The sequence below is a fragment of the Poecile atricapillus genome, chromosome 2 (assembly GCF_030490865.1).
Source record: "Poecile atricapillus isolate bPoeAtr1 chromosome 2, bPoeAtr1.hap1, whole genome shotgun sequence".
In the NCBI taxonomy this organism is placed as follows: Eukaryota; Metazoa; Chordata; class Aves; order Passeriformes; family Paridae; genus Poecile; species Poecile atricapillus.
The window spans coordinates 140,036,819-140,049,150 of NC_081250.1; the positions used below are offsets into that span (position 1 = coordinate 140,036,819).

Genomic DNA, 12,332 nt, shown 5'->3' on the forward strand with positions numbered 1-12,332 from the left:
GATGTGCTGCATTTAGGCAACCCCTGCACCTGTGCAGCAAATCACTGCACAGACCCAGGGACTGCAGCTGGGGGAGGAGACTTGCAGGTGGGCAAAAAGCTCTGCCCACCTTCAGGTGCTGGAAATTACCTGAATGAGAATACTCAGACTGTCCAGTGAGAGTTGTTGCTAGGAAAAAACTCTGGGCTTTTCCCCCTCCTGTTCATGACCTAGATCAAGCTTGACCTTATTTAAATCAAACAAAATACTTTTACTGTATAATAAAAATTCCATGTTTTAATACATTGCCATGCACAAATGAAGTCAAACAATGCAGAGTACAAAATTGTCAAATATACAAAATGATAAAGCAGATACCCAAAGCTTCCAGAGATCATGCCCAAAGATACCAAAAACTTGATATTGGTTTTGTTTTTATTGTTTAAAATAACTCCTCCCTCCCGCCCGGGCTTTGTTTTTGTTGATTTTTGAAAACAGAAGGAAGTAAAGACAATATAAAAACTGTAAGGTGGAATTAAGTGATGGCCACTTTGTATACTAAAAATTAGTTGGCATGGTAATTTCTGTTTTGGGAAAAAAGCACTGCTGTGCAGCTGAACACCTTGGATGCCTGGGGAAATGCAGTGTACATCAAACAAAAAGGCACACTTTTGTCTCATGCCATTTCATTTGGCTCCATCATTAAAAAGTTCAACCATAGATGTCCTGGGAATAACAGTGTGTCACTTTATAAGCACTACAGTGCTGGCATATTCTAGATTATCAACCAAGTTAACATTAAAAGGAGATCACTGGCTTAGAGTATTTCCTTAGTGAAACTAAACCAGAACTGAGTCCAAAGGCAGTAGAACCAGACACGATTTGCTGGCTTCAGGTGACTGTTCTGACCATGGTCAAGGGCTTACAGTCAGCCTTTCTGCATCCAGCTGCCCTGTATCAGGTGACCAGATCTCCCAGGACTGTGAATCCAGCCTCCCTCTCACTCCCTGAAGCTCGTGTCCATCAGCAGCAGCCGATGTGGATGCACCAGCACAGCCTTGTATCTGATTCTGTCCATGGGCTCCTTTCTGGGAAGTAACCTTTGGAGACAACCCAGGTGCAACTGCAATTCCAGATGTCAGCTGCCTGCTTTCCTCGGGGTCACGTTCAAACAACCTTAAATTCAACTCCCCAAAACAGCGAACCCCAAATTTAAAGCCCCCTTTGCTGGTTTATGGTGTGCAGACACAGGCAGGCATTCCTCCCATTTTACCCAGACAGTGAAAAAGAAACAATAATTTCAAGGCAGGTCCAGGTAGCTGCAGTCCCTACAAGAAACTGAAAGCAAAGCCCAGCATATCCCAAAGTACTGCCCTGCCACTTTCAGATTCTGCAATATCTGTGAAAAATTTAAAAATACTTGTCTTAACCTTGCCAAGCATCCCTGCAGCTTACTGCAAAGCAAAGGAGTCTTCTCCTGAGAGGACACAGCCTCTTTAGGGAAATGCTGGTCATTCCCATTGCCAGGATAGTGTCCAGTCCTTCCAGGAAATGTCTCCTGCTCTGGCTGCAGGAGCCACTCGGCACAGACAGAACACTGGGCTCTGCCTGTGGGCCAGCCCAGCATGGCTCATTCCTCCCCTTGGACAGTGGTGTTGGATTCAGGGGAGAAGGACGAGATGTCTCATGCTGACCCTTTGCATAGGCTGGAAGCTCCTGTCCCTCTGTGCTTTTTCTACTGTCACTTAATCTCCTTTCCACCTTTTTCAGAAGTGCAGAGAAGAAGCCTCTTACATACAAGGGGAGCAGACAAAGTGCTGAAAGGACTCAAAATATTTCTTTATCTATCTGGTCTTGAGACCAAAGTCTGGTTCAGTAAGGAAAACTTCTGCCTAGATGTAAAGCTGCCCTCACAATATTGGAAAAAACCCAACCAATTAAGCAAGCCCCCTAAGCATCTGATGGGACAATCTGAGGTTTTTTCCTTCCCTGCAAAGCTTCTTATTGCTTACTTGCAGTTTTGCTACAATACCAATCTCCCTGCTTTAAAAAAAAACCTGTGTTTTGCTATTTAATTTGGTGACTTATGATATTAAATAGATAAATTCAAGGCAAACGCTTAATAGAAGGAATGTGATTAGAGGTGTGACACCTACAGTGAACTTTTTTTTTTCTGAGAGACTATTTAGATATATTTGGAATTAGTATCAGAATGGAGCTTTTCATTTCCTCCTTAGATGGAGCCTGGTCTGAGCCTGAGCTGTGATAACGCTGTCAGTCCTGCTCTTATGTCAGAAGCAGATGTTGCAGTCATGCCAATTCAGCTTCACCCCTGCCCTGCACCTGGCCCCAGCCATGCCTGCCACAGAACAGCCTCCTCCAGAGCTGCAAGGTGTCTAGTACCAATCTGCAGTAAGTATTGCTTTTACAGTTTCCCTTGTTTGTGTGAACTGTTAACTCTTTAACAACCCAGTTTGTGCTTTCCCAACCACTTGATGAAGCACATGGAAGATGACTCCAATGGTTCACACTTGCCTTGTGCAAATGAACAGTGGTTTTGTGATATCTGAATCAGAAACCAAGTATTCCTTTGATTATTCCTGAAGTACAACATTCAAACCAGCTAATGCTAACAGGACCCAATCTGGCCAACCAGTGCTGGGAGCAGCTGTCATTTCTCTGGGTAATCCCACTGATGTAATTTCACTTCCAGGGCCTTATTAACCAGCTCCAATGGGGCTCATCATGACAGCAGACGTTTGCTGTCTTTGAAGCAAGGAACTTGTGTACTGTTCTCAGCTGCACAGTGATACAATCGCCCTCTCCATCAGCTCTGCAGCTTCTCCACCAGTTGTTGCAGGCATGAAAATCTGCTTCTTGCCAGCAAGATGCTACCTCCTTAAGAGGCAAACCCAGCTGTTATTCCTTGCTTTGACTACACATCCACATGGCCCCATCATTTGCATGCAGCATTTTGTCCCAGGCTGCTATCAATGAAAGACTACAGACTCTTTCTATGTCCAGGGGTTTTGTTGTCCTTTCTTGTCTAGTTCTCTTCCTTTAATTATATGCAGCAAAACCTTACAACTGTGAGCAGACCTACTGATGCTCATACCAAATGCACAGCTTTCCAGAGAAGCTGTTTAATACCATTTTGTGGGGAAAAAAAAAGAAAGAAGATATAGATTGCCCTGCCTTCCTGTAATATTAGAAACTTCAGGATATTTTTAATTCAGAAGTTTACATCTGATGATCTAGTCTAATCCTTGCATAATACATGCCTAATAACTTCATCCAGTAATTGCTGCACCGAGCCTGGATTTCAGTTTGAGGTAGAGCTTATTGACTTAGAAAAATACTCTGCATACATTTGAAGACTATGTGATGGAGAACATAGCAGGTAACTGAGTAAGTTGTCTCCATGGGTAATCATCTTCCCTGTTGAGTATTTGCACTTAATTTCTAGCCTGAAATCAGTTTCCAACCAGTAGAGCACACCATTCCCTTTTCTTCTACATAGAAGAGCTACCTGCCTTCAGACAGCACTTCCCTGCCCAGGTAGAAGATTGTGATTGCAGACGGAGATCAAGTCACCTCTTCAAATTGCCTCTGATAAATTAATAACATGAGCTTCATTAATCTGACACTCTAATAAAACCTGTTTTCCTGCCCTTGAATGACACTGGGAACTACTGAAAATAATATTTCCAAGTTGGCAATACCTTTTTTGAAAGACTGACAGTGACCAAAGAAACTGGAATGGCATCACTATTGCCAGGTCCTACATCCCAGCAAGAGCATCTCTGGGGCTGATGCTGAACAGATAATTTATGACACCTTCACAGCCACTGTATTATTGCAGACATATTCCCCATGCTTCTAAGTTGGACTTGCTACCATCTCTCCTGGATTTTTAATTTATTGGTCTTCCAGATTGTTCTCCACTACTGACCTGCTCAGATCATTATTTATTGTGCCCATTTTTGTCATCTTTGGCTGTTGCCAACAGTAATTTTCTCCTTCCCTGGGGGGTATATTGAAAATAGAGCATACCTTGGGAGGAGCTCATCAGAAACAGTCTCATCGAGGATAATTCATATTTACAGCTATTTTTTGTGATCTGGCCTGTAATCCATTTTTAATTCATTTAATATGGGTGATATGGATTTTGCATTGTGCTATTTTGTTCTTTATCAGAATCAAATGCTCTATAGGAGGCTAAGTATAGTATGCCAGCAGAGCTTTTTTCAACAATCCTTTGATATCACAAAAATAATAGGAAGTTCAATTGGCATGATACAGTTCTATAAAAATAATATGGAGGGGTTTATCAATTTTTAATTGCTCTAATGATTATGCCATATCAACTTTTCCACAATTTTGCCCAAGACTGATAGGAAGCTAATGAGTCTATAGTTTTCTGGATCAAACCACTCATTCTTTTGAATTATTGTGGATTTGATGTCATTTCAAGCTTCCTTTATGCTTTCTGGTTCTGAGAAGTCCTAGGCAAGTTTTTCCTTCACTTTTGGTTTCCATTAATGGTTCTACAAATTTAGAATTCTGTTTGGATAGTTACTGCTTAATATTACCTGCAATTACTGATGGAGTAGGAGGAATTACATTTTTATGTGTAATCTGACTCCCTCCTTCCACTGGTTTCAAATACAAAACAAGACTATTTGTTTTGTTTCCAGCGTAGTGTGAGCAGTCTCTGTGCTGGGCCTGTCTAACATCACACTTAGCTTTGCTATGATGGTATTTATTAGGATATATGTAAAGTCTTTGGTGTAACCAGCCCTAACCTATTTGCCACTGACTTCCCATACATTTTTGGCTTCCTTCATTAAGCACCTATTTTTCTTACTTGCTGATTTATCCTCATGAGCCTGCCTAATCACCCATACATTATATTGGTGGGCTTTTTTGCACTCAAGATTACTTTCCTGAATTTTACTATAGGAGGTTGCAGGTAATGCTGGTAATATTTTCCCCTCACCCATCAATTTTAATTATACCAAAGGACCTTCTCTTTTTAAATTAAAATCTTATTGACAGCCTATATATACCAGGGTCAATTGCAGTCCTGCAGCAGAGCTGATCAAGGAGACTCTGATGGCAGAGATGGTAACTGTTAAAGGGACCAGGGTGAAAGATGCAGGGTTTTACTTTGCTTTATTTTGAATAATGCAGATCTTTTGACTTTGTGGCAGGTGGAGGGAGGTTCATTTTAGTGATCACAAAAAAATGCCACCACGATGCTGGCTCCTTAGCTGACATTAATCAACACATCTCTGGAGACTGCGATGGAGTAGTGCCAATGGAGGTGTGCCAGGGACTGGCATTGGGTCTTCTGAATATTCAGGGCAAACCCAGAATTTTGTAATTTTTAATGGTTTCATTTCCTCAATGACATTGCAGCTGCAGTTGAGTGACAACACTTACCCTAAGGAAGAGACAGGGAGGGGTGGACTCACTGGGAGAGCATTGTCATGCATCTGGACAAGCAAAACCAAAGAGCTCATGGAGCTTTTTCAAACTCCCCTCCTGGAAGGCTGCCTTTCCCTTAACAGAATAAATGGCAGGTGTTCAGGCACACAAAGCCACCCAGATGAAAAAAAACGAGAAACAAAACAATGCAAAGGATGATCTCAGCTGTAGTGTGCTCTCAGGGGTGAGCAATTCCTTCAGGCTTCTAGTGGCGGAATTCTCACGGTGCAAAGCACTTGGAATGGCTGAGTTTCTGACAGGGATTTTTAGCGGGGTCTGATGCTGCAACCTGGACACAGAGAAACCAGGTGAGCGTGGCAGCAGGGGGAGGCTCCAGGCTGGGAACAAGGCTGCAGGTCTGCACAGGGAACAGGGTCCTGGTCACAACCCTGCCTTGTCTGAGAGATAATAACTGGTGATCAGTGTAACAGCAGCAAGGCTTTTATGAATTTATCTCCACAGACTGATAATGGCTGCTTTATGAAAATAGCATTAGTCTTCCACTCTTTTGCAGCGAACTAATGGCTTTGAGCATATTTAAATTCACTTCCTTTGCCAGAATAACTTATTTGCTCCCTTTCATGTTGACTTGGTCTTTGGCACTCTCGACATAAATGATTTATTGACCAGAGATAAAGCATTCTTTCCCCTGAACTGTTCCTGTGACCCAGGCAAAAGCGGATATATCTGCTATTAATAAGGTGTTCGGCATAAAAAATGCAATAGGCTTGATTGTCTGCACTCATCAGCCTTTCCGAGAACACAGTACCTGCCCCCATTCGTAAGAACAAAAATCTCTCCCACATGTTTATTTATAATAAAAGTTTTCAGAAGAATATGCTGGGATCCAAATAGTTGTTCAGGAGATGTAGAACAATTTCATAAATATCCCTGAGGAAGCATGGCCTACTTTGGGAGAATAACAGTGATTAAAAAAATCCAAACACAATGAATAGTTAAATACAAGCCAAAAAGTACAGTTATTTCCTTATGGCTCTGGCAGACAGTTACACACGTGAGAAGTGTCACGGGGCTTGGAGGAGCTATGCTTGCAGTTATCCACATGCATAGGCTGGCTGCAGGATGGAGACCTACACCAGCTCCAAGGGAAGTTTGTCCGATAGGCACCTACGGCAGACTTCTCTCCAAGTCTGGCTACTCAGGGGTCTGGACTTGATTTTCACATTTCTCAGGGCCTATAACACTGCTTTTCTAGGTCACCATAGCTAAAATCCTGGGAAGCTTTTAAAACAAATTGTTTTAACAGGAGAAGTGCACACATCTAAATTCATGCCCATATACTGGAAGATGTTCAAAACTAACATTGATACAAAAAAAGCTTCTAGTGGCTCTCTGCCTAACGCAACTTCTTCTCATACACCCTTTTAAGATAACACTCTGTGATAAACTCTTCTTTTGTCATTCAAATTATTCTGGATTTTTTCACTGGGTAGTAAAATAAGGGAACTCCTACTGTAGAAGTATAGCATTCTCCTTTTAATTTAACATATCAAAGTATTTTGATTTTAATTGCTTTACCAACATGAAATTGATGCCAGTTGTCAGAGTGCATTTTTAAAACCTGTAGTAGAAAGAGCTGTAAAATTTGCTGAAGCTTACAGTGGACCTGTGCCATGCACATGGCCAGCTCTATTGGTATCAGGTTCCAACCTGCAACCCTATGAAAAGCTCTAAAAAGTGCAAATGTTGCAATTGGCAAAGATCCTTCTGTTTTAAGGAGAATTTTTACACCAATTAATTTGAAAATAGGGACCAGGATTTTCAGAAAGAGAATGTAGAAGCTTACTGCTCTGTAATTCTTGGGAGCTCCATTTGAGAATCCACAGAAAGACCCAAACCATTAAAAATCACTAGCAACTTCTGAAAATCTTTGTCACCAGTTAAAATAATTTGCTTTTGGACTGAGTACTATAGAAGCATCCACTATGCTGAATCTGAGATGGGTGGAGAGCTGAAACCCAAGTCCATAACCATCTAAAAAAAATTAAACCCTGAAGATAATTATCTGTTTGTTGTACAGGCACCCTCAGTGGTTGACCTTCCATTCTCTAGCAATGAACTGCATAATAATTTTTAAGAATTATAACACAGGAGTTTCCTCCAGAAAGGTGCCTGTGCCTTACTCTAGCTGCACATTCTCTCCATCACTGCATCTTCACACAGCATTGTCTCACCCAGAATTTAGAATAAATGCTAACAACTCTACAGTATCTTTTTATCAGGCTGGAGAGAGTGACAGTCTTTAAGTACACAAAAAAGCTACCTTTGATTTTAAAGGAAGAAGGAACAAAGAGGTAAGCCCCCTCAGTATGCTGATGGCATCAGTTCATTATTAAGAGTCTGCTGAGAGAAGGTCCTGACGTAAGGGACAGACACTAATTCCACTGAGTCCCCATGGAAGAAACAGTACCACAGCCAGCTGTGATACAACCAGTGATGAGGTCAGCCATTCAGAGACTGAACAAAAAACAACGTTCAGATTGAATGCAACAGTCTTGAGCCTGCTACAGTATATTGAAAGGCTTATTGGAACCATTTGCTTATTCCCAGTTCCTACCAAAATATTGTTTTGAGTAGAAAGTGGAGAAAGTTAATGAAGAAATCTGCCCTCTCTAAAGGGAGTGTCTTGCTCCTTAGAAGTATAGTCTTACACTTTACCTTTTTAGAGAGTTTGGTTTGGACTACAATTTTCCAGCCCTGCCCAAAACATAAGTGGTGGCCAGCATAAGGAACCTGAATTCTTCCAGTTTATTCTGGTTTTATTGCAGACCAAACCCAGGGTCACATACACGTCTGAGAAAGGCTCCCTCCCTTGCCTCTCCCTTGCTGACTTAGAAAACACACTGGCACACCAGAAACGAGACCCTTTGATACTTGGTGGGTGAGAGGGAGAGCAGACACAGTATCCTACAGTTCATTCAAACTACCCTGTTCTTGGCTACCTCTGTGACAGCTGTTCTCTAAGTCTTAAAAGAAGTCGTATCTCTGCCACGTGCAAATCTATCTACACAACCTACTGTGAATCAGTGAAGGGATGCTAGTACTGGGCTTCAGTTTGGATGCAGTCTCAGCACAAACACTGAAACATATCCTCGGTATTTTAAAAAAGGACAATTATATATATATGGACTGTGCTAGTTCTGTGAGAAAAGCACATATGAAGTGCTGATATTGTTTAACAGAATACCATTAGACTGCAAAACTAACACATACAAGACGTTTACATTCCTATCAGGGTGTTATATTGTGAACATATCCACTGAGATTGGAGAATTGTTGTAAGTTTTTCCTAAAACATCATGCCATCTGCATACATAATAAAAGAATCCAGTAGTTGCCATGCTAAAACAGGACTTCTAGTGAAGGGCATAGACAGTCCCCTAAAGGGAACTCAAAAGTTATGCACAGTGATGAAGACTGGAAGAATTTTTCCAGCTAAAGGTCTGTTAATGACCATTTTCAACAAATTAGGTATTTTGGATATTTTGCACCACATATTTACTCCACAGCAAACCAGGTCTCCCCAGAATGTATCAGCTGAATGGGCTGATTTTACTTCAAGTTTGTCTTCAATCCTCCATGGTCATCTTCTGGTAGCGCCATTTATTGTGGTATTTTCATGAAGGAAAGTTCACTTTCATATCAAGTGGCAGGACAGCAGCTTTAGAGGCTGGAAATGTTTATGGAGAGCTCTCTGCTGGGGCTGTGAGAAACAAAATCCAAAACCAGACTGTGAGTATAGGACAGAGCAAAGAAATTATCATGCATTTCAACTCAAATTTAAAAGAGCTTAGTAAATGTAGTCCTAGATTATATATTGTTGTGACTTTTTAAATCAGTTTTACTCACCAACCAAAAAAACCTTAATCAATTCCTTAGATAAAGTGCAGATCAGCAATCATTTGCATGATTTAACAAATCCTACTTGAATTTTATTGCCTCATGTTAAACCACTGCTTATTCCTCCTGCAGTCTGAGTCCCAGAGAGCAGGGCTCTTCTGTTTGGTTGGATTTGCATTAACTACTGAAGGCTTGATAGCCAAATGCTGGAAAGGCTCTGCCAAATGCCTAAGTAGTATTTGATGTTTTCTACACCCCTTCTTCTGGCTAAGACGGTAAGAACTGGCCATTTCACATAGATGTGAAAACAGCTCACCCATATCCTTCCCTGCTTCAGACCCCATAAGATAACGAGGAGGTTGCAGTTTCTCTTTCCGTGCTAAGCAGTACAGCACACTCGGTGTTGGTGGCTGCTATTCCATGCCTGAAAGCCCTTGCAGAGGTGTACAACCATCACACCATAAAGGAAGAGAATGTGGAGGTTACTTGTCATTTCTTCCCTTCATCCAAACTTTGAGAAGCACAGCAAAAGGACAAGAGACAATGGACACAAGAAACAACAAGACATATTCCAGTTAGATGCAGGGAAAAAAAATCTTCTGAGTGAGGGTGGTTACCTTTCGGACCGAGTTGCCTGACCAGGCCATGGGACCTGCACCTACACAGATATCCGCAGCTCAACCAGATGAGCCCCCACACAACCTGCTGACATGGCCTATGCTTTGAGCATAGTTTACTGCAACCTCTCCTGAAACCTCTTCCAACCTAAATATTTTTAAGCTTGTACATTTTACGATGGGGATTTGTGCTCCTTGTTCTGCCTTTCTGAACAGGAGATGAGTGCCTGTGCAGAACTGCTCACACTGAAGCACATTCAGTTGTTAATTCAGTGTGTAGCACATACATGCTTGTAAACCCATAACAGGCTCAAGCTTCTGGGGCTGAGGAGCCATGCAGAGACAAGTTCACCGTATTACTTACTTGAATCATAGAATTATTTAGGTTGGAAAAGACCTTTATGATCATTGAATCCAAGTGTTAGCCTAGCACTGCCAAGGCCACCACTAAAATGTTTTGGGATGCAGCTTTGTTTATCACACAGTCCTCACCCATCACCTGTTTTACAGACCAGATGTCTGACCAGGGCAATGATGGGATGGGACTCATCAGAAGGGGCTTTGCACCCTTTCCAGCTGATATCCTGCTTCTTTCATGAATGCATGTATCTGTGTGTGTGGGAAGAGCTGGATTGTTAGGGTTTTGAGGCCAGATTCCTAACTGTGAAGCAAACAGGATACCTATACTGCCAAGGCAGCTTTCACATCAGCTGAAACTCAGGCTGGCAGTGGATTTCTGCTTCTCATTCCTTCAAAATCATTCCTGATAGGCTCTTCTCTGTGGGGTGTGGGCTGACTGGCTCTGCCAAGCTGTCACTTTACCCATATTTGCCTCTTCCAACCCCAAACTCTTGTAGCAATGGACATGAAGGTCTGATTGAGCAGAGAAAGGATGGGATGATAAATCAGTAGGTATTGCACAAGACTAAAAAAAACACCCACTCCCTGCCATGAGAACTTGACCTCTGAGTGTAAATATGCCCTATGAAATAGAGGAACAGTAAAAACCAGTTTCCTTAATTATTTCTCTCTTTATGTGGGCATATTTACCTAATTATGGTGCTAACCTTGATTTCTGTTTTTATAGCTGCTTTGCTTTTATCCTCCAGCTTCTCTAGGGCAATGTTCCCAACACCACCTACTGTCATCTACTACATGAGATGGCCACATCAGTACTGGCCTGAGAAAGATACACATTTTGGACCCCGCAACTGGTTTTACTCCATGGAAGAACATACAGAAAAGTTTTGAGCCTTCAGCTGGTCTACAGAGATGAGTGACTAACTAACTAACATCCCCGTAAGACAGAAAAGAAAGCAAAGGTGACGTGCAATTTTGAAGACAAAGGGCAAACCTATGGGGAGGTTTTAAAACTGGAGAGCGGCAAACAGGCACTTAATCTCAAAAGTGTTTGATTTCAGGTGAATTAGAGGATGTATCCCATCTGTGTAGCACCAATAGACACAGGCCTGTCTCACAAAGGCCTGTCTCTCCTTCTTTGAGCTTATTTGCTGCACAGAAGAGAAAATTTCAAAAGCTCTGCCAAGCAATGGAAAATACCTTGTCTAGCCACAGAGTTGGAGGACTAAAGTAAAATGGGTAAACTGGCTAATTTTATCAGGTCAGGCTTCATGATTGCACTCATGCTGAAATTCCCCAATCATCCCCATTGTCTCAGTCATTAGCTTGTACTTGTACTTAAGTTTGAAATGAGCCAGCTGGCCCTTCAGACAGAAACCCACGAATGCGGAGAATGGAACTGATCCCAACCTGAGCTCCATCCACACCACAGAGGGAGCACAACCACTTCGAGCCATTCAGAGCTGCCTGGATACAACTGAGGACATTGAGCAAGCAGACAGCAGTAGTTCTGTCAAGCTCTGCATTTAGAGCAAGCAAACTGAGGCTTTAGTGGTCACCTAGACTGTTTTTTCTCTTCTCACTTTGTCTTTTGAGGACAGGGTTTTAGAAGCATCTATTCTTCCTCAGTACCTGCATAGTTTTTTATGCTCAGCTGGAGGCTCCGCTAAGGACCCTGGTTTTGTAACAGTGCATATGCAGTATTTACTGAAACTAAAGATCTTTATAAAAGGTATTACAAATGAAGCTACCTGCCTGAGACAGTACGCTCTCGAAACAAAGACAGCCCTTTGCAAGGGGTGTATATGCTTACCAGCACAACAGTTATCAGATCTAATCTCACATGACATTTTCAAGAAGCTGATATAGAAAGACAACTATCATTTCAAAGCCAGAGATGTATTTCAGTTTTTGAGTTTCTGTGCTGTGTGATTTTTGTCTGAGAAAGGGATATATTTTACATTCATTTTAAACACATGTTAATTCAACTCAACCTAGAGGTATCACCTATTTGCCATATTTCCA

The 12,332-nt window shown here is 41.8% G+C and overlaps 1 protein-coding gene across 1 annotated transcript in view; it reads right to left on the minus strand.

Moving 5' to 3' along the window:
• Window positions 1–248: 248 nt before the first annotated feature.
• The window catches only part of SAMD12 (sterile alpha motif domain containing 12), a 174,694-nt gene continuing 162,610 nt past the window's right edge, over window positions 249–12,332 (minus strand). The window contains exon 5 of the mRNA XM_058830833.1: window positions 249–9,193. Coding sequence (XP_058686816.1) covers window positions 9,171–9,193 — 23 coding nt within the window. The 3' untranslated portion in view covers window positions 249–9,170. The remainder of the gene's footprint in view (window positions 9,194–12,332) is intronic.